The 25,976-nt window shown below is 41.7% G+C and overlaps 1 protein-coding gene across 1 annotated transcript in view; it reads right to left on the bottom strand.

Annotated features, from left to right (window-relative positions):
* Positions 1–25,976, bottom strand: part of LOC137095709 (synaptophysin-like protein 1) — a 49,844-nt gene that overhangs the window by 16,701 nt on the left and 7,167 nt on the right. Inside the window, exons 2-4 of the mRNA XM_067462506.1 lie at positions 25,522–25,640; positions 21,748–21,952; positions 10,258–10,446 (exon numbers count right to left, since the gene is read on the bottom strand). Of these exons, the coding sequence (XP_067318607.1) occupies positions 10,258–10,446; positions 21,748–21,952; positions 25,522–25,640 (513 nt within the window). The remainder of the gene's footprint in view (positions 1–10,257; positions 10,447–21,747; positions 21,953–25,521; positions 25,641–25,976) is intronic.

Genomic DNA, 25,976 nt, shown 5'->3' with positions numbered 1-25,976 from the left:
GGCCAATCAGGGAGCATATGCAAATAGCACCACAGCGGCAGCCATTCAGAATCTTGGAATTGAGGCTGGCCAATCAGAGACCAAATGAAAATTTCATTCTGTCATGTCCCCATTTCTGTCATGAACCCTTTTCCCCACCAGGGGCTCCTGTTGAAGCAGGCCAATCAGGGAGCATATGCAAATAGCACCACAGCGGCAGCCATTCAGAATCTTGGAATTGAGGCTGGCCAATCAGAGACCAAATGCAAATTTCCTTCTGTCATGTCCCCGTTTCTGTCATGAACCCTTTTCCCCACCAGGGGCTCTTGTTGAAGCAGGCCAATCAGGGAGCATATGCAAATAGCACCACAGTGGCAACCATTCAGAATCTTGGAATTGAGGCTGGCCAATCAGAGACCAAATGCAAATTTCCTTCTGTCATGTCCCCATTCCTGTCATGAACAATTTTCTCCACCAGGGACTCCTGTTGAAGCAGGCCAATCAGGGACCATATGCAAATAGCACCACAGCAGCAGCCAATCAGAATCTTGGAACTTTCAGGCTGGCCAATCAGAAAGCCGGAACATACACCGTCACACATCCGCTGCATACAAGTTTTGACTTTTATTATATACTAGCTTGGGGACCCGTCGCTGCCCGGGTTATTAGAGAAAGTGGGTAACGGCGATTCTGTATGCCAAGTTAGGTCTTGATCAGTCATTGGAGTAGGGTCGGAGTGGTTTCAGTAAGTGAGTGAAGGTACTGCAAGTCCCATCATCCATGTCTGTTCTTCCTCCAAACCTCACCAGAATGTTGAGTTGGCCAAGGGGGTGCTCTGTGCCAAGTTTGGTCTTTCTTGGTATTTGGATAAGTGGCGCTGTGGTTTCAGGAAGCAAGTGAAGGTACTGCAAGTCCAATCATCCATCATCCATCCTCCTCCAAACAGCATCGGGATGTAGAGTGGGTCATGGGGGCTCTGTGTGCCAAGTTTGGTCTTCATCGGACATATGAGGGTTGCAGCTGTCTTGGGAGGGGAGGTACTTGAAGTCCCATCATCCATGGTCTGTCCTCCTCAAAAGTGCACCAGGATGTAGAGTGGGTCATGGGGAGTCTGTGTGTCAAGTTTGGTCTTGATCAGTCATTGGCGAGGGTCTCGGTGGTCTCAGGAAGTGAGTGAAGTGACTGCAAGTCCCATCATCCATTGCCAAATTCATCCATACCGCACCAGGATGTAGAGTGGGTCATGCTGGGTCTCTGTGTAAATTGTGGTCCTGATTCATCATTGTTGGCAGTTGTAATGGTCTTATGAAGGAAGTGCAGGTATTGCAAGTCCCATCATCCATGGTGCATCCTCCTCCAAGCCGCACCAGGATTTGGAGTGCATCATGGAGACTCGGTGTGCCAAGTTTGGTTTTTATCGGTAGTTGGATGAGGGTTGCAGTGGTCTCAAGAACTGAGCAAAGGTACTGCAAGTCCCATAATCCATGGTCCATCCTCGGCCAAACCACACCAGGACGTAAAGTGGGTCATGAGAGGTCTATGTGCCAAGTTTGGTCCTGATCAGTCATTGGATGAGGTTAACAGCAGTCTCGGAATGTGAGTGATGGTACTGCAAGTCCCATCATCCATGGTTCATCCTCCTCCAAACTGCAGTAGGATGTCGAGTGGGTCATGGGGGCTCTGTGTGCCAAGTCTGGTCTGTATTGATAATTTTCTGACGCAGCCCCCTCTGGCCTTTTCTTTTCCTCTGTTTGTCATCTCGGAAACTTGGAATTGAGGCTGGCCAATCAGAGACCATATGCAAATTTCCTTCTGTTATGCCCCGTTTCTGCCATGAACCCTCTTCTCCACCAGGGGCTCCTATTGAAGCTGGCCAATCAGAGACCATATGCAAATAGCACCACAGCGGCAGCCAATCAGAACGCTGCCACATACTCCTCCCGTCGCACTTCCTTTGTCCCATACAAACACTCTCTTTTATTATATACTAGCTTGGGGACACGGCGTTGCCCGGGTTATTAGAGAAAGTGGGTAATGGTGGTTCTGTATGCCAAGTTTGGTCTTTATTGGTCTTTGGATAACGGCTGCATTATTTTCAGGAAGTGAGTGAAGGTACTTGAAGTCCCATCATCCATGGGCCATCCTCCTACAAACAGCAGCAGGATATAGAGTGGGTCATGGGGGCTCTGTGTGCCAAGTTTGGTCTTTATCAGTCATTAGATGAGGGTGGCAGTGGTGTCAGTAAGTGAGTGAAGGTACTGCAAGTCCCATCATCCAAAGTCCATCCCCTTTCAAACTGCAGCAGGATGTAGAGTGGATCATGGGGGCTCTGCGTGCCAAGTTTGGTCTTGATCGGTCATTAGAAGAGGGTTGCAGCAATGTTTTGAAGGGAGTGGAGGTACTTGAAGTCCCATCATCCATGGTCTGTCTTCCTCCAAACTGTAGCAGGATGTAGAGTGGGTCATTGGAGCTCCATGTGCCAAGTTTAGTCTTGATTAGTCATTGGCGAGGGTCTCAGTGGTCTCAGGAAGTGAGCAAAGGTACTGCAAGTTCCATCATCCATTGTCAAATTCTTCCAAACCGCACCAGGATGTAGAGTGAGTTATGCGGGCTCTCTGTAAATTGTGGTCCTGATCCATCATTGTTGGCAGTTATAATGGTCTTAGGAAGGGAGTGCAGGTATTGCAAGTCCCATCATCCATAGTCAAATCCTCCTCCAAGGTGCACCTGGATGTAGAGTGTGTCATGGAGACTCAGTGTACCAAGTTTGGTCTTTATCGGTAATTGGATGAGGGTTGCAATGGTCTCAAGAATTGAGCAAAGGTACTGCAAGTCCCATAATCCATGGTCCATCCCCGACCAAACCACACCAGGACGTAAAGTGGGCCATGAGAGGTCTATGTGCCAAGTTTGGTCCTGATCAGTCATTGGATGAGGTTAACAGCGGTCTCAGAATGTGAGTGGTGGTACTGTAAGTCCCATCATCCGTGGTTCATCCTCCTCCAAACTGCAGTAGGATGTCGAGTGGGTCATGGGGGCTCTGTGTGCCAATTTTGGTCTGTATTGGTAATTGTCTGACTCAGCCCCCTCTGGCCTTTTCCTTTCCTCTCTTTGTCATCTCGGAATCTTGGAATTGAGGCTGGCCAATCAGAGACCATATGCAAATTTCCTTCTCATGTCCCTGTTTCTGCCATGAACTCTTTTCTCCACCAGGGGCTCCTATTGAAGCTGGCCAATCAGAGACCATGTGCAAATAGCACCACTGCGGCAGCCAATCAGAATGTTGGAACTTTCAGGCTGGCCAATCAAAACGCTGGCACATACTCCTCCCGTCGCACCGCCACACTTTTGTCCGCCACATACAAACTTTCACCTTTATTATATACTAGCTTGGGGACCCGGCGTTGCCCAGGTTATTAGAGAAAGTGGGTTATGGCAGTTCCGTATGCCAAGTTTGGTCTTTATTGGTCTTTGGATAATGGCAGCATTATTTTCAGGAAGTGAGTGAAGGTACTTGAAGTCCCATCATCCATGGGCCATCGTCCTACAAACAGCAGCAGGATATAGAGTGGGTCATGGGGGCTCTGTGTGCCAAGTTTGGTCTTTATCAGTCATTAGATGAGGGTGGCAGTGGTGTCAGTAAGTGAGTGAAGGTATTGCAAGTCCCATCATCCAAAGTCCATCCCCTTTCAAATTGCAGCAGGATGTAGAGTGGATCATGGGGGCTCTGTGTGCCAAGTGTGGTCTTGATTGGTCATTAGAAGAGGGTTGCAGCAATCTTTGGAAGGGAGTGGAGGTACTTGAAGTCCCATCATCCATGGTCTGTCCTCCTCCAAACTGCACCAGGATGTAGAGTGGGTCATTGGTGCTCCATGTGCCAAGTTTAGTCTTGATTAGTCATTGGCGAGGGTCTCAGTGGTCTCAGGAAGTGAGCAAAGGTACTGTAAGTCCCATCATCCATCTCCAAAGTTTTCCAAATAACACCAGGACGTAAAGTGGGTCATGAGAGGTCTATGTGCCAAGTTTGGTGTTGATCCGTCATTGGATGAGGTTTGCAGAGGTCTCAGAATGAGAGTGAAGGTACTGAAAGTTCCATCATTCATGGTCCACCCTTCTCCAAAACTGCAGCAGGAGGTAGAGTGGGTCATGGGCACTCTGTGTGCCAACTTTGGTCTTGATTGGTCATTAGATGAGTTCTGCAGCAGTCTTGGGTAGTGGAGGTACTTGAAGTTCCATCATCCATGGTCTGTCATCCTCCAAACTGCTCCAGGATGTAGAGTGGGTCATTGAAGCTCCATGTGCCAAGTTTAGTCTTGATGAGTCATTGGCGAGGGTCTCAGTGGTCTCAGGAAGTGAGTGAAGTGACTGCAAGTCCCATCATCCATTGTCAAATTCTTCCAAACCGCACCAGGATGTAGAGTGAGTTATGCGGGCTCTCTGTGTAAATTGTGGTCCTGATCCATCATTGTTGGCAGTTATAATGGTCTTAGGAAGGGAGTGCAGGTATTGCAAGTCCCATCGTCCATGGTGCATCCTCCTTCAAACTGCACCTGGATGTAGAGTGCGTCATGGAGACTCAGTGTGCCAAGTTTGGTCATATTCGGAAATTGGATGATGTTTTGCAGTGGTGTCAGGAGTTGAGCAAAGGTACTGCAAGTCCCAAAATCCATGCACGATCCACAGTCAAACCTCACCAGGGCATAAAGTGGGTCATGAGAGGTCTATGTGCCAAGTTTGGTGTTGTTCAGTCATTGTTGAGGGTCGCAGCAGTCTCGGAAAGCGAGTAGAGGTACTTCAAGTCCCATCATCCATGGCATGCCCTACTCCAAACCGTATTAGGATGTAGTGGGTCATGGGGGCTCTGTGTGCCAAGTTTGGTTTTGTTTGGACATTAGATGAGGGTTGCAGCACTCTTGGGAAGGGAGTGGAGGTACTTCAAGTCCCATCATCCATGGTCTGTCCTCATCGAAAGTGCACCAGGATGTAGAGTGGGTCATGGGGACCCTGTTTGCCAAGTGTGGTCTTGATCAGTCATTGGCGTGGGTCGCAGTGATCTCAGGAAGTGAGTGAAATGATTGCAAGTCCCATCATCCATTGCCAAATTCTTCCAAACCGCACCAGGATGTAGAGTGTGTCATGCAGGCTCTCAGTGTAAATTGTGGTCCTGATCCATCATTGTTGGCAGTTGTAATGGTCTTAGGAAGGGAGTGCTGGTATTGCAAGTCCCATCGTAACTGGTGCATCCTCCTTCAAACTGCACCTGGATGTAGAGTGCGTCATGGAGACTCAGTGTGCCAAGTTTGGTCTTTCTCGGTAATTGGATGAGGGTTGCAGTGGTCTCGAGAATTGAGCAATGGTACTGCAAGTCCCATAATCCACGGTCCATCCCCGGCCAAACCACACCAGGACGTACAGTGGGTCATGAGAGGTCTATGTGCGAAGTTTGGTCCTGATCAGTCATTGGATGAGGTTAACAGCGGTCTCAGAATGTGAGTGGTGGTACTGCAAGTCCCATCATCCATGGTTCATCGTCCTCCAAACTGCAGTAGGATGTAGAGTGGGTGATGGGGGCTCTGTGTGCCTATTTCGGTCTGTATTGGGAGTGTTCTGACCCAGCCCCCGGCCTTTCCTTTCCTCTCTTGGTCATCTCGGAATGTTGGAAATGAGGCTGGCCAATCAGAGACCATATGCAAATTTCCTTCTGTCATGCCCCGTTTCTGCCATGAACCCTCTTCTCCACCAGGGGCTCCTATTGAAGCTGGCCAATCAGAGACTATATGCAAATAGCACCACAGCGGCAGCCAATCAGAACGCTGGCACATACATTTCCGCCCTCCCTCCACAATTCCTCTGTCCTATACAAACAAACACTCTTCTTTATTATATACTAGCTTGGGGACCCGGCGTTGCCCGGGTTATTAGAGAAAGTGGGTAATGGCGGTTCTGTATGCCAAGTTTGGTCTTTATTGGTCTTTGGATAACGGCAGCATTATTTTCAGGAAGTGAGTGAAGGTACTTGAAGTCCCATCATCCATGGGCCATCCTCCTACAAACAGCAGCAGGATATAGAGTGGGTCATGGGGGCTCTGTGTGCCAAGTTTGGTCTTTATCAGTCATTAGATGAGGGTGGCAGTGGTGTCAGTAAGTGAGTGAAGGTAGTGCAAGTCCCATCATCCAAAGTCCATCCCCTTTCAAACTGCATCAGGATGTAGAGTGGATCATGGGGGCTCTGTGTGCCAAGTGTGGTCTTGATTGGTCATTATAAGAGGGTTGCAGCAGTCTTGGGAAGGGAGTGGAGGTACTTGAAGTCCCATCATCCATGGTCTGTCCTCCTCCAAACTGCAGCAGGATGTAGTGTGGGTCATTGGAGCTCCATGTGCCAAGTTTAGTCTTGATTAGTCATTGGCGAGGGTCTCAGTGGTCTCAGGAAGTGAGCAAAGGTACTGCAAGTCCCATCATCCATCTCCAAAGTTTTCCAAACAACACCAGGACGTAAAGTGGGTCATGAGAGGTCTATGTGCCAAGTTTGGTCTTGATCCGTCATTGGATGAGGTTTGCAGAGGTCTCAGAACGTGAGTGAAGGTACTGGAAGTTCCATCATCCATGGTCCACCCTTCTCCAAAACTGCAGCAGGATGTAGAGTGGGTCATGGGGGCTCTGTGTGCTAACGTTGGTCTTGATTGGTCATTAGATGAGTTTTGCAGCAGTCTTGGGTAGTAGAGGTACTGGAAGTCCCATCATCCATGGTCTGTCGTCCTCCAAACTGCTCCAGGATGTAGAGTGGGTCATTGAAGCTCCATGTGCCAAGTTTAGTCTTGATGAGTCATTGGCGAGGGTCTCAGTGGTCTCAGGAAGTGAGTGAAGTGACTGCAAGTCCCATCATCCATTGTCAAATTCTTCCAAGCCGCACCAGGATGTAGAGTGAGTTATGCGGGCTCGCTGTGTAAATTGTGGTCCTGATCCATCATTGTTGGCAGTTATAATGGTCTTAGGAAGGGAGTGCAGGTATTGCAAGTCCCATCGTCCATGGTGCATCCTCCTTCAAACTGCACCTGGATGTAGAGTGCGTCATGGAGACTCAGTGTGCCAAGTTTGGTATTTATTGGTAATTGGATGAGGGTTGCAGTGGTCTGAAGAATTGAGCAATGGTACTGCAAGTCCCATAATCCACGGTCCATCCCCGGCCAAACCACACCAGGACGTAAAGTGGGTCATGAGAGGTCTATGTGCCAAGTTTGGTTATGATCAGTCATTGGATGAGGTTATCAGCGGTCTCAGAATGTGAGTGATGGTACTGCAAGTCCCATCATCCATGGTTCATCCTCCTCCAAACTGCAGTAGGATGTCAAGTGGGTCATGGGGGCTCTGTATGCCATGTCTGGTCTGTATTGGTAATGTTCTGACTCAGCCCCCTCTGGCCTTTTCCTTTCCTCTCTTTGTCATCTCGGAATCATGGAATTGAGGCTGGCCAATCAGAGACCATATGCAAATTTCCTTCTCATGTCCCCGTTTCTGCCATTCACTGTTTTCTCCACCAGGGGCTCCTATTGAAGCTGGCCAATCAGAGACCATAGGCAAATTTCCTTTTCATGTCCCCGTTTCTGCCATTCACTGTTTTCTCCACCAGGGGCTCCTATTGAAGCTGGCCAATCAGAGACCATATGCAAATTTCCTTCTCATGTCCCCGTTTCTGCCATGAACTGTTTTCTCCACCAGGGGCTCCTATTGAAGCTGCCCAATCAGAGACCATATGCAAATAGCACCACTGCGGCAGCCAATCCGAATGTTGGAACTTTCAGGCTGGCCAATCAGAATGCTGGCACATACACCGCCCTTCCACCCTCCCTCCACAATTCCTCTGTCCGATACAAACACTCTTCTTTATTATATATATAGATATATAGATAGATATAGATAGATATAGATAGATATAGATAAGGGGTGAAAACTATTACGGAAGAATGGAAGAGACAGCACAGCGGATTGAGTGTTGCACTAAAGGTCTGGTCGACCAGGGATCAAATGCCTACTCATCCACAGAAACCCATTAGGTCACCTGGGGCAAGTCACAGACTCTCAGCTTCAGAGGAAGGCAAGAACAGGCCCCTGAACAAACATATAGCATTGTCATACCTCTGAGTCAATTTGAGCCCCCGGTGGTGCAGCGGCTGAAACCGCTGAGCTGCTGAACTTGCTGACCAAAAGGTCAGCAGTTTGAATCTGGGGAGTGGGTGAGCTCCCAGTGTTAACCCCAGCTTCTGCCAACCTAGCAGTTTGAAAACATGCAAATGTGAGTAGATCCCAATTCAGTGGGAAGGTACCGGCACTCCATGCAGTCATGCTGGCCACATGACCTTGGAGGCGTCTACGGCTCTTTGACTTAGAAATGGAGAAATGCCCAGAATCGGACATGACTAGACTTAATGTCAAGGGGAAACCTTTACCGTTAACAAAACATGGAAAAATGGGAAGGGGTGTTGTGATTTGCTCAGTTAACAAGCTCAACTTGGAGGGTGTCTTTTAACTATTAAGTGCTATATATATTTTCTTAAACAGAAGTGTTTCAAAATTATATTCATATTTTACACTTCTATTATTTTTCTATATTACTTCGACCCATTTGTGGAAAAAAGGATGGATACAAATTGAAATGAGGACGATAAAATATTAACACTACTTCTGAAGCTTATTTGGGTCACCGGATTCTTTCAATATTTGATAAAAGCTGCAGGTCCCCTCTCAAAATAATGTTCATAAGCCAATTTTCAAAGTCAAAGGAAGGAAACTACAGAAAACAAAATTCACAGATCTTCTGAAATCCCAGGACTTCACAGGATGGCAATTAAAGTAGAACCATAGTGCTACAATGGGGCAGTGTGAAACATCCTTAGAAGATAATTGCTAAGAGTAGGTGGAGGGTAGGGTTCCTCCACTTTTTATTTGCAAACTCGTACAAAGCTGTCATGTTCCTAAGCATCCAAGCTTAGCCCATGCACAAAGATTAGACATAGGAAAAACTGTCACATTATATCCCTACAAAGCATGATTACACATTTAGCACACATTATTTTAGGGCCATATATGTATATATGGGAGAATTACCTTGACAGCTGATCTAAATTACAGAAAATTAAATGTAGAAAACAATTAGATCTGTGAGAAATTTTGTGGTTAGCTACGCTTTTTGATGGCAATGACTGAAAATTGTTTCCTTCCTAATTAGATTGATAAAAAAGTACACTGGGGGAACTCTATGGATTTTTGAGAAAAAAGAATCAAGAACTTGATATCAATAGCAATCTGCTGAGAAATGGGTCCCATGAAAAAGAGGAAAAGACTCCTGTGTCTCTTAATAGCTGTCTGGAAGGGAAAATTTAAGTACATGTAAGTACATGCTTGCTAACCTTATTTATTTATGTATTTATTTGCAATATTTATATTCCACCTTTCTCACCCCAAAGGGGACTCAAGGCAGATCACAGAACACATATACGACAAACATTCAACACCGATTATACAATGACAAGATAGACAACAGATAGAGGTAAATATATAGGCTTTTTCTCACCATTCACCATCTTTGGAGGCTTTGCTCAGTTCCAGCCACAGAGGGGCGCTGTTCCTCCATCTCCTTGCCAAAGAGCTTTCTTTGTTCATAAACTTTCCTCTGAAATGCCGTGCCTAAAATGCTTCCCGCTTAATGCAGTTCCTATTCATCTACTCACATTGATGTTTTTGTGAGGTAGTTGGGAAGCTGGGCTGAAGGTCAAGAGCTCACTCTAACCCGGTTTCAAACTGTCAACCTTTTGGTTGGCAAGATTTACTGCAGTTGCAGCTGATGATTAACCTGATGTGCTAAAGCTGGCCCTTTCTCTCTTTCATGCAACTATTAAAAGCATGAGAGTCCTGTCCTCATCTCAGTGCTGTGATTTTCTCATCAGTTTGCTTGTAAATTGTTTTTATTTCATTTTTATGAATCAAATAACTATGTTTTAACATTGTAACTTTGTCTTTATATGTAATTATTCTATATTTTGTTCTATATTGGATAAAAGAATCTATTCTTTGTTCTATATTGTTTGGCGTTCAACTTCCAGAAATCCTAATAGAACTGATTACCGGGAGGCCAAAACACCAGGGGACTCACAGGTTGAGAACCACTGATCTAGAGATTGTGTCTGTACTAGAAACTGACGAAGTGACATTAAAGACCCTGCAAGGGAAGCACAAGAATAATCCACTGTTTGTCCCAAGCACCTGCTACTAACATATACCTACCACTGAGATATTCAAAGACCCCAGGCTTCGTATTTCTTTGAAGTGGCATAAGTGAGGGGTGGCTTTGCAAGCCTCAATCTCTGACACCAGGTTATCGCCAGTTGATGTTTTGATGTCAGTGAGGGCTTTTGCCCAAGCCGATGTACTCACCAGCCAGAGGAAAGAAATTACCACTGTGATAACAAAGTCCTGTAACAAGACAAAATATGACAGTTATTTCAAAAGGAACTCAAAGGAATTCATACACTATGATTGGCATTACGTTGGTTAATCCCTAAATGCGTAATCTCATTTAATCTTTTATTGGAAAGATTCAACAATAGTCAACAACTAGGCAAATTCCATTGATTCAATTACGCTATTTTAGTCAAGCGAATATTTAGGATTATGAGAGCTGATCTGCATATGCCTTTATTACTCATTGAGGAGAGAGAGCGTGGCCTGTTTAGTGTTCAATTAGAAGTTTAAAAATCCCAGTTCAAGACCCCATAGAGCACAGGCTCCAGAATGAGGAGGTACACAGGGCTGATTTTTTCCCCATCCCAGTCTAAACTGGCAGAGATGTGCCTCTTAAAACAATCAGGCAAAGACTCATATAATTCCCCTGAGAAATTATCAGACAAATGTATTCTAAGTAGAACAAATGCACTGAGGCTTTTTTGTGAAATTGGACCTCCCTTTGGGTAGGCTTTAATGAGGAGGGCAAATGAACGGTGGAACAAAATCCTATCTGCCATGCTTTGTACCCACTCATTGAACAAGGAAATGGGGCAAGCTAAGTATAGTATAGTGCTTAAAGTAGCGCTTCAGACAACAGTGAAGTTCACATGTAATAGTAAGCTAGAAATGATCTGGTATATTCTGGCTTGTTATCGTATCTAAACTCATCCCTACAAACAAACTACAGTTGGATAGCAAATTTCAAACTTTAATTAGAAGCCATGGTTCACTGGATCCTGGCCAAGATGGCTGTGCTATGTGCATGGTGTTCTAAGTTGACAGGATTTATAATTACCTTTAAACACATACAAATACTGAAGGGCAGAAATGGAGTCTAGTAGATATCACTTGCACCACCCACTACCTCAGGAATGGCCCGGGGGGATGTCTGGTAGAGATGAATACCCTACACACGGCAACATTCCTCATTACAAAGCTGAAGAACCACAAAGATTCAATAGGCTTGGCTAGACAGAAACTTCTCCAAACAAAAATGTACATTATTATTATTGGACTTTTAATAGCCCATCATAAACAACAAAGGGGAAATTGAAACAATAACCACAATTATTATTATTTACTAGTACAAATGATCTGCATCATGAATATTCAGATTCCAGACTCCATTGATACATTGCTTGAAAATGAAACCTATTTCTTTTAATCTTAGTTCAGGCGAAAGTTTCTATTTTTCCTCCCCATTGAAAGTGTCTCCAATATTTTACTTTTCAGAAAGTTCAATTGATCATTAACTTCTTTTAATATTCCTGGCCATGGGATCGAACTCACTTGTTCCCTAAGTTGACAGAAATTATATCTCTTAAAGTCTCACAATGCTTGACTTCCATTGTATAACAACCTCTAGGAGTACATGGGCACCTCTGCCTAAGGAACATGTCACTTTCATTCCATTTACCAGCTCTTCACTGCCGGTTAGGATCAGATCTAAAATAGCTGATACCCTTGTTGTCTCTCCCATCTTCTGGACCATTAAATTGTCTACAAGACAGGTGAGGAATATGTAGGACCTGATATTTTTAGCAGGTTCCCACATGGACTAAATCGAAGGAGTAACGGTCTGTGGGCCTGACAAGCCTTGTCAATCTCTCTCAATGTCCTATCTTGATAATAATGATGAAATTCAATAAACAGAAAGGAATGGCACACTTACCTGTGCTCCTGGGATCCCAATGGCAAACACAGAAGGAAAAAAGAAAGAATAATTGCATCACATTTTAAGAGGGAAGGTGAGGGGAGTGTACCAAGACTTTTTCTGCACTAAGGGAAACCAGCACCTCAAATACATTGGGGCGAAGGGGTGTGCTTCATATTCAATAAATGGACTTTTAAAATGTGTACAGAAACACACATTTTGGATTGCAAAAAATCCAAGCATAGGCCAAATACAAAGTAAACTTTGGAAAAATTCCAAAGTAAACGATAGGGATTTATAGGACACACTATCAAAGTAGTCTAAGTCAAGTATTTGTCTCTCAGCCCCACATCATCAGTTGAATGCTATAATATAGCAACCCACCTTGCAGGTTTGCTACAGAGAAAAGTCAAGGAAAACCATCAAAATAATTCTGAAGCTTAAAATACCAAAGGGTTTTTTCCCCTGTATTTACTTGACTACAATGCACACCTGAATTTTGAAGGTGCACTTTACAAAAATGGATTTGCCCTCAAACATAATGAATCCAACAGTGCAGTCATAGTATGTCAGGGAAGCAGGCAGCAGGAATAAGGTCATTTGGGAAATCACATCTCTTTGTTAGGCTAAGGCTGGCAATTCCCAACTGTCCTCATTCATGAGGCCTTCAAAACCAAGGAGGATGTTTTGAAGGCCTCGTGGATGAGGACAGTTGGGAATCATATAGGACTGAGCCCCAGGGAGCGAGCAAGAGACCCCAAGGACTGCCCCTAGGAAGCAGTATCATGAGCAGTTAGGTCATCAGCCAGGCGTTCCTCCTCCTTTTATGGGGCCATGGAGCCCTGGGGTTGCCACTAGGAACAGCCTCTTCGCAGCCCTGCCTTTATGTCTGGCTTCCAGGACTCTGGGTTCCTCTGGGCCTTTTCTTTCTTTCTTTTTTATAAATTTTGATTGAGTTTTATAATTACAGCAAAAGTGGGAGAATAATCCAAGAAGATAGAAAAGCAGGAAAATTAAGAAGATAGTACCCATAACCCCGTGTGAAAAAAAAAAAAAAGATTCAAAGATCCAAAAATCAAATAACAGCAAAAAATCACACACACAGAAAAATAAAAAAATAAAAAAAATAAAAATTGGACTTCCTTCTGATACTGCCCGTTCAGTCATCTCTTGTCCATGTCTTGAATTTAATCCAGTTTACATCTCGATTGTGTCCTCAATACTGTTATAAGTCCTTATAATTAGTTTCCATATAATCATCAATTGTTGACCAATTAGTCTGTTTAATTGGATTGCCTGTATTCTTTTTTCAATAAAAACGTTAACTTGTCCATATCCTTAATTTCATTCACCTTATTTATCCAAAGGAGTTATCTGGTATTTCTTTCAGTTTCCAAAGTTTCGCAAAGACCATTCTAGCGGCAGTTGTCATATACATAAACAGAATATCCTCATTCGAATCTAATTTTATATCAGCGTCTGTAATTTCCAGTAAGTCATATTCTGCTTTTCTTGGAAATTTTTTGTTAAGTATTTTCTGCAATTCCTCATGGATAACTTTCCAATACTTTTGAGATTCTCCGCAGCTCCACCATAAGTGGAAAACGCTGCCTTCATGCACATTACATTTCCAACACGATTTTGATACCTCCTTATACATATGATTTAATTTAACTGGGGTCATATACCACCTATGAAACATTTTCATCCAATTCTCCTTTAAGTCCGTTGCATAGGTGTATTTAATTTTTTTCTTTCACATTATCTCCCAGTCACAGTGCTATAGGTCTTATAAAGTTTTCTGCCTATTTCACCTTGCGGCCTTTTATTAATTTGGTCTCCGTTGACCATTCTAATAATTTGTCATATAATTTTGTAATGCACTTTGTTTCTGTTTTTAGGAATTTATCCCAGAATACTTCCTTAATTTGAAAGCCCAGCTTTTTATCTTGGTTATGTTGTTCCTTTATTTGTAGATAGCTCAACCACGTAATCTTTGGAAAACTTTGATTTATTTCTACTTGAGATTTCAATTCCATTGAGTCTTTTATTAAGAGTTCTTTATAGGTTGGCCAATTTGTCCAGCCCAATAACCTTCTCTGTTTGGCTTCCATAGGCGAAATCCAAAGAGGTGTTTTTGAATAAAAATATTTTTTATATCTATCCCAAATTCTAATTAATGAAGAGCGGACCAAGTTATTGCCGAAGTTTCTTTCCTTCTGTTCTCTTCCATACCAGACATATGCATGCCAGCCAACTCAAAGATCGTGACCTTCTAATGTATTTCCTCTCTTTAGTGTTATCCATTCCCTTAGCCAAATCAAAGCACATGCTTCATGGTACAATTTAAGATTGGGAAATCCAAATCCTCCTCTATTTTTTTTTATCTGTCAGAACTTGATATTTTATTCTGGCTTTTCCCCCCATTCAAACAAATTTCATGAGGTCTTTTGTCCAGTCTTTGAATGTATTAATGTTTCTTATTATAGGTATGTTTTGAAACAGGTAAAGTAGTTTTGGAAGCACCGACATCTTAATCATTGCAATTCTTCCCATAAGAGATAAATTTAAAAATCTCCACTTCTCCAAATCTCTTCGTATTTCCTTCCATAGTCTTTCATAATTATTAGAGAGAAGCTGAGCATTTTTTGAGGTAATCCAGATGCCCAAGTATTTCATCTTGAGAGGCCCGTAATTTCTTTTAATTCTTCTTGTTTCTCTTTTGTCATATTCTTCATTAAAATAGTAGTTTTTTGTTTATTTAATTTAAAGCCTGCCAGTTTGCCAAATTCATCTATAGTGCTTAGCCAATTTTTAATATTCTCTCGTGGGTTCTCTATTATTCCAATTATGTCATCTGCATATGCTCTGGCCTTGTATTCCTGTCTTCCAATTTTAACCCCTTTGATCTTTTCATCTTCCTTTAGTCTTTTCATCAAAATTTCTAATGACATTATATAGATCAGGGGAGAGATAGGGCATCCTTGTCTAGAACCTTTCCCTATCGCAAATTCTTCAGATATTTGTCCATTTATTTGTACTTTAGCCTTTTGATTCTTATAAATTTCTTCCATTGCATTAACGAACTGATAGCCCAAGTCCATTACTTTCATTAAAATCTTAAAGAAATCCCAGTTCAAATTATCAAAGGCTTTTTCAGCATCGATAGCAAGAAAGGCTACTTCTTTTTTAGGGTTAACTTCAAAATATTCAATCATGTTGATAACTATTCTCAGGTTATCTTTCATATTCCTTTTAGGTAAGAAACCAACTTGTTCCTCCCCTATCCAACTACTTAAAAAGTTATTTAATCTTTGGGCCAGAATGTTTGTAAAAATTTTATAGTCCACATTTAAGAGTGAAATGGGCCTATAATTTCGTACATCCGATGGTTCTGTCTGTTCTTTATGAATAACTATTATTTCTGCAGAGTTATGCCATTCATTACTTTCCTTAATATTGGCATAACTCCTTTTTAAAAGTCTTATAATACCCAGCGGTAAACCCATCTGGTCCTGGCGCTTTATTTGCATCCATTTTCATTATGGCAGCTTCAATCTCCTCTTCCGTAATTTCTTTATTTAAATCTTCTCTTTGGACATCTGTAATTTTAGGGATCTTAAATTTACTTAAATATTCCATTATATCCTGTTTTGAAATATTATCACTCGCATAGAGTTTTTCATAGTATCTTTTGAATTCCTTTACAATCTCATTGTCAGTTGTTGCCTCCTCATTCACTTTTTAAAATTTTAATTATTCGTTGGGCCTGCTTCTTTTTTCATACTTGTTTTGCCAACCATTTGCCTGCTTTGTTTGCATTTTCAAAATGGCTTTGTTTTAAAAACTTTAATTGTTTAGCTTGCTCCTCTATTTCTATATTATGCCTTTTCTGGTGTAGCAATTCAATTTCTTTAAGTATAGCTTTATTCCCAGGTTTGATCTTCAATTCAGTTTCCTTTGCTTTTAATTTATTCAGTATTTCTTTTAGGTCTTTTTGTCTAAGTCTATAATTTCTAGAATTATGTTGAATAATATGACCTCTTAAAACAGCTTTAGAGGCATCCCATATTACATTATGATGGGTATCTGAATCATTATTTATTTCCATATATGTATTAATAATCTCTTTATATTTCTTTATATCTTGTTCCGTTTTCATTAAATTCTCATTTAGTCTCCATCTTCCTTTTAGTTTCCTTTGGTTAAGAATAATTTCTAAGGAAGCATGGTCTGAAATGTCTCTTGGTAAAATATTTACATCCCAAACCTTTGTGATGACATTCTTTGTGGCCCAACACATATCTATTCTTGACCACGTATGGTGTCGATGAGACTAGAATGTATAGTCTTTTTTTGAGGGATTTCTCCATCTCCATACATCTTCTAACATCTGGTCATCTTTTAGGTCCGTAAAATTTTTTGGTAAAGTGATCATTTTTCCCTTAGGACCTTTCTTTGGAATTTTTGTTTTATCCAATTGACTGTTAAGTATTTCATTGAAGTCACCCAGAAGGATGAGATCATCAAATTCCACTTCGTCCAATTTCCCCTTCAGGGTTTCCACAAATTTGGTTTTAGGCCCGTTGGGAGCATAAATGTTACAAATTAATATTTTTTTATTACCTGATAGGATTGTGACTGCCAAAAATCTTCCCTCCTGATCCTTAAAGGTTAATTCCGATTGTAAAGTTTCTTTAATATATAAAGCTACTCCCCTTTTCTTTTTTTAACCAATTTTCTTATTTATTAAGTGGGCCGTATGTTTGTGCATAATATGAGTTTCCTGTAAAGCCAGAATGTCATACTTTTCCTTTTTTAGCTTATTAAACAATACTTTTCTTTTATTTGGAGAATTGAGACCATTCGAATTCAAAGAAAAAAGCTTTATTTGTTGTTCAATTATCATTGTTAGCATTGTCAATATCCAGTCCAGGGTCATCTCTCTCTTCTTCTGGGTTGGAGGTTTCTTCGTCATCCGTTCCAGTTGCGTCATAGTCAGGGGAGTTAAACCTTGCTCTCTTGCTATTTTTACCCTTTCTCGGGGTGGTTGCCTCCTCATTCTCATGTCTTTCCTACAGTTGGTCCAGCACCTAGTTTACGTTGTTGTTTCGGAGATTCATTTCTTGCCTTGTCTAGTTTTTGATCTTTCATCAAACTCTCATAGAAGTCCTTCGCTTTCTCTATTGAGGTCAGCCAATATTTTTGGTCATTAAAAGTAGTCATTATCCCCTCCGTTTTCTCCCACCTAAATCTTATGTTTCTTTTCTTTAACTCATTGGTGAGAAAGAAGTACGGTCTACGTTTTAACAGCGTTGTTTGTGGAAATTCTTTTAACACCACTACTTTTGTTCCATTAAACTGTAGGGGAATTTTACTGTTGGCTTGCATCACTTCATCTCTTGTCCGTTTTCTAACAAATTTCACAATAATATCTCTAGGTGTTTTATTCTTCCTTGAGTAATTAGTAGAAATGCGATAGATTTGGTCCACCTCTTTATCTAGTGCCTCCGTTGAAATTTTCAATGCCTTTGCCAATAATTCTAAAGTAATTCTTATATCTTCATTAGGGTTCTCTTGTAGATTTCTTAGTCTAAGCTGGTTCTCAAGATCTCTCAATTCCAAAAATTCCTGATTTTTTTTCCAGTTTCTGTCTTTGTTTATCCCAAGTATTCATTTTCTCTTCGATACTTTTCTGCAATTTTTCCTTCTCCTTTGTTTTGACTTTTAAGTCTTTTAACTCTTGTTTCATCATGGATAACTCTTTATCCACTTTGCCAAATTCTTCTTTAAATTCTTTCTTTAGCTCATTTTTTAATTCAACTTTCAGTTCATCAAATTTATTTTGCATCTCCTTATGATGTTTCTCGTTTGTCATTCAGATCTTTAATTCCTTTTTCAAAGGATGCTTGCAGGTTAGTTTGTGTTGCAGCTAAGTTTTGAATTTCTTTTACTACATCTTTTAGGCTTAATTCCTGCGATCCCTGGGAATTTCTTCTTTGCAGCAAAGATTGATCTACTTTCAAATCTTGTTTTATTTTAGATGCAGGGTCTTGCTTCACCTTTGGTGTTGCCATTTTATTACTTCCAATTCAAATTAATTATAATTAATTATATAATACAATAATTTACAAATATTTTAAATCAGTATCAAACTATGCTTTGAAATCTATAGTGCTGGAATGTTTTATTTCTGACCAAAAATCAAATCTTAAAATTAATTATCACTTGGCCGGTTAATCAGTTGATTAATCAATTAGTTAATCAGGCAATTAATTAATATTTATATAATAATTCAATATAAGTAGCAAAGTGTCAAAAATTACGTGTTGTCCTTCTTTACTCTTCTTTCTGAACTGTCAATCTTCGCTTTCGTGTCCTTTGTCTCTTGTTGTCTCTCAATCTTCAATGTCTTCTTCAATCCGCTTCTCCGTCTTCTTCACCGGTTATAAACTCCTTCGTCCCTCGATCTCTCTCTCCTTTCTCCCTCCTCCTTTCTTCCCCTCCCCTCTTACCTAGTCTGCAGTATTGTTATGTAAAGTATTTGTTGTCTTTATGCTTTTAATTGCTTTTATTCCTCCATTATTTTTCCCCACTCCTTTTCCCTTCCGCCCTTTTTAAAGATGGCGATTTTATCTCTTCCGCCCTTCGCTGATGTCAATTGCTTCACTTCCGCCCTTACTGCTGTCTTTAGTCCGCCCTTCCTGTTCCTTCCTCTCCCAGCGCTCTTCTCCTTCTCTCCGATACGTCACTTCCTCTCCTGGCTTTTCACTGTCTTTATTTACAAGAAGGCGAGGGGGAAGTCAAAACAACATGGCGTCAAGGTCGGTATTTATCTTTAAATTTTTCTGTAAGATTCTTCTAAATTTCTTCCAAAAATTCAGCGGGTAAGGGAGGGTTGGGGAGATAATTTTAAGTCCAAATTTTAAGTCCAAATAAAATCCAATACTATAGGGAGAGATGTTTTCCGGAGGGGGGGGGGGTTGAAGATTTCGGGAGGTTTCTCAGTTTAGATCAGTTAATCCGTTGCCGAGTTAATCCACAATATTCCTTAATTATAGTCAAATTTGGTCAATTTTCAATCCCAATTCAGTCCCAATTTCAGTCTCTATTTTCCAATTCAGTCCAATTTCGATCCAATTAAGTACTGGGGTTCTCGGGTACTTTTGTTCCCGAGGTCTTGTCCTTATTGTTTCGCACCAGAGTCAGAAAAAAATAAGATCTTCTTACGTACTTACCCCCTCCTTCAGGGGAATTAATTCTTTGTTTCCATTCTTAGTTAGATGGGAGGTGGCGGTAGTTATTGCAGGGATTTCCCCCGCTTCCCATGGCGCAGCCCACTACTGGTTGAATTCAACCCGGACCCCTCTGCCCCCACCCTTGAGGGGATAGCGGCTTTCTGGGGTCTTGGGTGATTCTACCCGGTTTCGCATCCCCTCAGCTCTCGATCCGGCTGAGGAGGGGAGCTACTTGCTCTACCTGGCCGCTCGACGTGGGTCCTCCCCGAAGAGCTTCAGCAAGGCACTCCTGCCGCCATGCCATCCCACCGGAAGTCCCTCCTCTGGGCCTTTTCACGCAGGTGGGTTTATGTATGCAATTCTAATGTGCCATTGAATCTAATGTGCACCTCAATTTTGGCAATGCAATTTAATAGAAAAAAGATGAGGAAATATGGTAATTAGCCAAGCAGAAAATAAGAAATGCTCCTATTTTCCAGAGTTTGGAAAAGTTATTTTTGGCATGGAATGGAAATACTAAGAACTCTAATTCAAAAAAGTAACTTACACAGGTTCTGGTACTACTACCTAATAATAGAAATAGATCTTTAAAATGGATAATAATCAGTATTTAAATACTATTTGAAAATAATACCCTTTTAACTATTTTAAATTCTAAGTTTTGTTAAAGTAAAACAAGCCATTACAGATGGCCCCCACCCCCTTTTGATATCTGTGGATTTGATCTGTGGATTTGCCATTGCCCCATTTGGGATGATTTCCTCATTTCCCAGGAGATAAGCAATGTTTGACTTAAGTTCCTTTGCCAATAGAGATAAGTGACACCAAACCTTGATTCAGCTTGTTTGGGTTAAGGGGCAGGAATGCATTCCTGGTGGCTGGACACTGCAGCTATGCCTTCTCCCTAAAGACTTGAGGCTCCTGGGTTTCAGGAGAGAAGCAATCACTACCATCTGCCCCCTAAAGCCAGAGCTGTCATGTGAACAGTCAGGAGAAGAAGGCAAGTGAGTGCCAACACAACTTATCACCTGAAGTTGAGGCTGCTATGTGTACACTCCCCAGGTGGTGAGAGTGAAGATTGCTACCAGCCATCTCCCAAACCTGAGGCTGTCTCTCTCTGCTTCTCCATGCCAAGAGTGGGTGTTGCTTCTTTCAGACTCTCCCGGCATGGAATGAGTTCCTGTCTCACTCTGGAGCTTACTCTGTGCTGAGGGATACTGAAGACTGCTTTGTACTTACCCCATTTCGAGTCGATTGTTTAGTACCTGGCCACATTTATAGCAGCTTATTGCTATTTGCTGATAAGCTCTGTTTTTAACTGAATGTTATTTGTTGTATATATCTCCATTTAATTTTAATTGTATTTTTTTTTCATTTTATGTTCTATTTTTAGGCACCTTGTGCCATGTGTAAATTGCCCCGAGTCCCTTTGGGGAGATGGTGGCGGGATTCAAGAATAAAATTATTACAATAAGAAACACATCCTCTTTCCTCTGCTTTCTCAACTGTGGCAAATAAGCCCCAAGACAGCAGTAGCAGAATGGGCATTGCTTCTTTCAGACTTTCCCATGGACTAAGCTCCTATCACACTATAGTAAAGTATTTCATGCTGAGAGAGAACAAAAAAATACCTTACAATTTGCTCTCTGCCATGTACAGGGAAGCCCTAACAGAAGATCAGTTGCTGTTTTAATGGTTTCCCATAATGGACTAAACTCTCAAACCTTGGGAGCTTACTCTGCTAAAACAGCTGGGGGTTAGTGACAGCTGCTGCCACTGCCTCCCCTCATACCTCCAGAAGCTGAGACTTCTGTGTGAATGTGAGCGTGGCAGCCCTGATTCAGGAGGTGGCAGAGACAATTTGTCCTTGCCTTTGAAGCCAGGGGTACTGTCTGAGTGTGTATACAACAACTGAAGCTTTAGGCGATGGGTAGTAGTGGTGATCACTTGGCTCACCCTTCTGGAGTCAGGTCTGCTGCATTATTCATGCGCACAGTCCCTAGGCTACAGAGCTAGCACAGATTCTTCATGCCTGCCATTCAGGAAGCCTCCCAACCAATCACTTGGCAAACCTGAGGACGTTCCCCTACCACCAATATATTTACATTCTTCCACTTTTGCAGGGAGCCTGCACCCCTAAACCCTGCTAATGTGGAGGGGTGACTGTATGTACATACCAGCCTAATTATTTCTCTCTTTTAAGGAGCACAGAGCACGAAGAAATTTATTGTTTTATTTGCTTCTTTGCTGGATTTCCTTCCCAATTTTCTCCTCGAAATAGCATCAAATTAATCTGCATTTTTCTGAAACACTGTTAGGCAATATTTGTAGCTTGCCACATTTGACACATCATGGGGAAATAAAAAGCTATCAACTTACAATCATTGGGAGTTTGCCAGCACCCCGATATAAGTGTAGATAGCCCAAATACAGCACCAAAGCGCCCATGCAGTACAGGAATACCAAGACTGCAAAGGTGACAAAGAACTGTGCTGAAGAGGAGTAGTTTCCCACCAGGTGGACCGTGGTCCATGACGTGTTGCATTGTGATCGTTCGAAAGGATCAAAAGTAGCCTTGTTCAACCTTAAATTGAGACAATAAAAAGAGAACATTTTGAAAACGTGGTTTTGTTAAATCTCCATCAACAAAGTTTTAAACTAAAAAGAACACAGAAACATCAACTTGAAGACAGCATAGGCTACTCTGGATTTGAAAGGCAACAATGGTTTGATTGTGCACCCGTAGATGCAGCATCTGGGAATCAAAACTACCATATATTCTGGCATATAAGATGACTGGGCATATAAGACGACCCCTAACTTTTCCAGTTAAAATATAGAGTTTGGGATATACTCGCCATATAAGACCACCCCTCTTCCAATGCACACCAAATAAAAAAAATTAAAAAATCAGATTTGAATTCAATATGGTAATTTTAATTCAAATGCTTCTGACATGCAGGTTCCTATGAGAGGGACATTGTACCTTATATTGGACATTACAGTTGGTCTTCCTCCCTTGAATTTCATTTACACTTTGGGTCCTTTACATCATGCTGGCAAGTATGAAAACAGGCTTTAAATGGCTCAGATTACATTTATGTTGGCATAGAAGCTTGCATGCAAATAGAAGTCAGGCTTTGTACTATGACTACTGAGGTGAAGGCAAAGCATTTGTAGAATTTTTATCTATATGCAGTCTTTAAAAATCATTACCTCCTATCAGAAGAGAGGGGAAAATTGGACCCTAATCCTTCAGAAATGTAGCATTTGGCATGGCACATGTTTACTGGGTCACATCTTGACATGTCTTTATCCTTAAATCACTGAAACAGCTTGAATTGTTTTAGAGTTTCTCAAGAACACAGTCAGGTGATGTTTAATTGTTAGAAGGGAGAAAGAGATCAGAAAAGAGGAAGGGGGACCCTGGGTCAATAAGAGCTTTCCAGTTTGACTTCTGTCAAAAATTAAATGCAAAGATACAGGATGGGGGACACGTGGCTCGAGAGCGGTATATATGAAAAAAGATCTTGGGATCCTTGTGGACAACAAGTTAAACATGAGCCAACGATGTCATGCGGTGGCAAAAAAACCTAATAGGATTTTGGCCTGCATCAATGGGAGCATAGTGTCTAGATCCAGGGAAGTCTTGCTCCCCATGCTCTATTCTGCCTTGGTTAGATCAAACCTGGAATTACATTGTGTTCAATTGTGGGCACCATAACTGAAGGGAGATGTTGACAAGCTGGAATGTGTCCAGAGGAAGAGGGCGACTAAAATGATCAAGGGTCTGGAGAACAAGCCCTATGAGGAGTGGCTTAAAGAGCTGGGCATGTTTAGCCTGAAGAAGAGAAGGCTGAGGAGACATGATAGTCATATATAAATATGTGAGAGGAAGTCATAGGAAGGAGAGAGCAGATCAACGGTCTGGAGAACAAGCCCTATGAGGAGTGGCTTAAAGAGCTGGGCATGTTTAGCCTGAAGAAGAGAGGGCTGAAAGGAGGCATGATGAGAGCCATGTATAAATATGTGAGAGGAAGTCATAGGGAGGAGAGAGCAGATCAAGGGTCTGGAGAACAACCCCTATGAGGAGCGGCTTAAAGAGCTAGGTATGTTTAGTCTGAAGAAGAGAAGGCTGAGAGGAGACATGATAAGAGACATGTATAAATATGTGAGAGGAAGTCATAGGGAGGAGAGAGCAGATCAAGGGTCTGGAGAACAAGCCCTATGAGGAGCGGCTTAAAGAGCTGGGCATGTTTAGCCTGAAGAAGAGAAGGCTAAGAGACATGATGAGAGCCATGTATAAATATGTGAGAGGAAGCCACAGGGAGGAGGGAGCAAACTTGTTTTCTGCTTCCCTGGAAACTAGGACACAATGGAACAATGGCTTCAAACTATAAGAAAGGAGATTCCATCTGAACATGAGGAAGAACTTTCTGACTGTGAAAGCTATTCAGCAGTGGAACTCTCTGCCCTGGAGTATGGTGGAGGCTCCTTCTTTGGAGGCTTTTAAACAGAGGCTGGATGGCCATCTGTCAGGGGTGCTTTGAATGCGATTTTCCTGCTTCTTGGCAGGATGGCGTTGGACTGGGTGGCCCATGAGGTCTCTTCCAACTCTAGAATTCTATGATTCTATATGAAAACGTTTAGTTTGCACTTCAGTACATAATGTGGACAGAGGGTCCTGAAGAGAAATAAAATGTTGTTTTTGGCAAGCCAGGTGCTGTCTGTATTCATGATCTGAATGGCTGAAACAGAGTTCGCCTTTCAGGAAAAAAAGCTGCATTAAGGCAGGAGGAAAAGAAATCCACTTTTGACATCCAAAATATTTTGATCAGCAGTTGCATTTCTGTTACCATTATCAATAAAAGGATCACTTACCAGTGTTTTTGGTTTGTATTTCATCTTAAATATTGTATTTACTCATTCAAATGAAAATGCCTCAATAGTCTTCCTCCTGAAAAGCAAGCTCCTGCCTGGCTCCTCCCCTTTCCCCCTCTGCTCGGTTGCTAGAGAACATGCCCTTTGCTTGCAAGCTGCAAAAGAGAAGTAGCATGTTCTGGACCTTACCACTGTCCTATTGGCAGCGGGGGGGGGGGGGGGGGGGATTGGAGCTGTGAAACTTTGGCCACCAATTTCACAGCCGTTTTCTCCCCCTCCCCTGGATTCAAACTAAAGAGTTTGCGTTATTGCTTAAACCCAGCACAGAAATAGTTGAGTTACTTGCTGTGGGTGCTGGATTGAAATACCAAGGACTGTACCATTACTTTTACAGCATGGAGTGAACTTCTCGGCCCTCCGCAATAGCCTGGTTTGTGTATTACTTTCTTATTTAGGGTCCTTCTAGGCCCCTTCAGTTTATATCCGGAAGATAAGATGACCCCCAATTTTTAAAGGGTTTTTAAAGTTTCAAAAGTCGTGTAATAGCCCGGAATATACGGTAGGTAAGATGCCGGACATCATCTGATCATAATGTCTACCTGTACAGTATTTCTATTAAAATAAACAAGAGAAAGAAGGAAAGGTACCGGAGAACTAAAGAGTTGCACAATGAACTCTCTGAATCTTATTCTATTACTTTCTGGTGTAAAATTTCCTATTTAGCTGAAACTTGCACTATTGTTGTTTTCCCTTTTGGGATTGCCCTTAACAGAAATTGAAAAACACAATGACTCAATGAATCCCCAAAATCTTTTCCAGCTTGACCCTAAGAGTTCTTTAGAGAAAACAACAATTTTGTGGCTACTACCTGTAGACCTCATGGCTGCTAAAAGACTTATTGGGCTGCATTATTACTACATCTGTTTTCAAATGGAATGGAATGAATAGGAAATGGAATGAACAGGAAATGTTATATAGAGTAAAACATTTACAAAACAGAAAGGTCTTTTTTGCAGGATTATCTTTTAAGGCAAAGAATACTGACATATAAAACCATTTTGATGAACTAAAAAACCAAAAACACAACACAACACCCTCAACTTAGATGGGCATACTGCTCCAGGATTTTCTTCAACCAGAATAAGGCCAGCACATTCAGCAGTCCTCTGTCACAGGCTGCAATTTCAAGGCCACTTACTGTGTTTTACTGTAGAAACAATTATAAGGGTTTCTATGTATGTTGACACCAGAGTTACAGATAAATATTTTTACCTGAAAGGGTAGCCAAAATTAGCTTCCAAAGTCACATTTCTGTTATCACGACAGGTGAGGAAAATGGCTGTTTTTCCACTGTAACCTCCACAGGTAGCAAAGGCAAAGATAGAGAAAATCTAAAAAAGGCCCAAGACAAAAATAAGTATTAGTGCAACATTTCAAATAGATATGCAAGTAAAGTAGGAGTAGGAAATACATGCATTTTACTATCTCTTTGAGGTCAAAGGAGACGTTTCTGCTGCTTTATCGAATTCATTACTCATGGGTGGAACTCAAATTGCTGGGTGTCCTGGGAACTTCTTTGAAGAACCAACCTTAAGCCATTGCCTTTGGAGAAGGGGAGGGGTATAGAGTCCTTTCAGTTAAAGACATTGTACAAAGCAAAGAGGGAACTGCATGCAAGGCAGAATTGTACTGCTTGAACGTTATTATCTTTATCATTTATCTTATGT

The sequence above is a fragment of the Anolis sagrei genome, chromosome Y (assembly GCF_037176765.1).
Source record: "Anolis sagrei isolate rAnoSag1 chromosome Y, rAnoSag1.mat, whole genome shotgun sequence".
Taxonomy (NCBI): Eukaryota; Metazoa; Chordata; class Lepidosauria; order Squamata; family Dactyloidae; genus Anolis; species Anolis sagrei.
The sequence above is the reverse complement of the archived record's forward strand: the minus strand, read 5'-3'. Positions and strand labels throughout refer to the sequence as shown.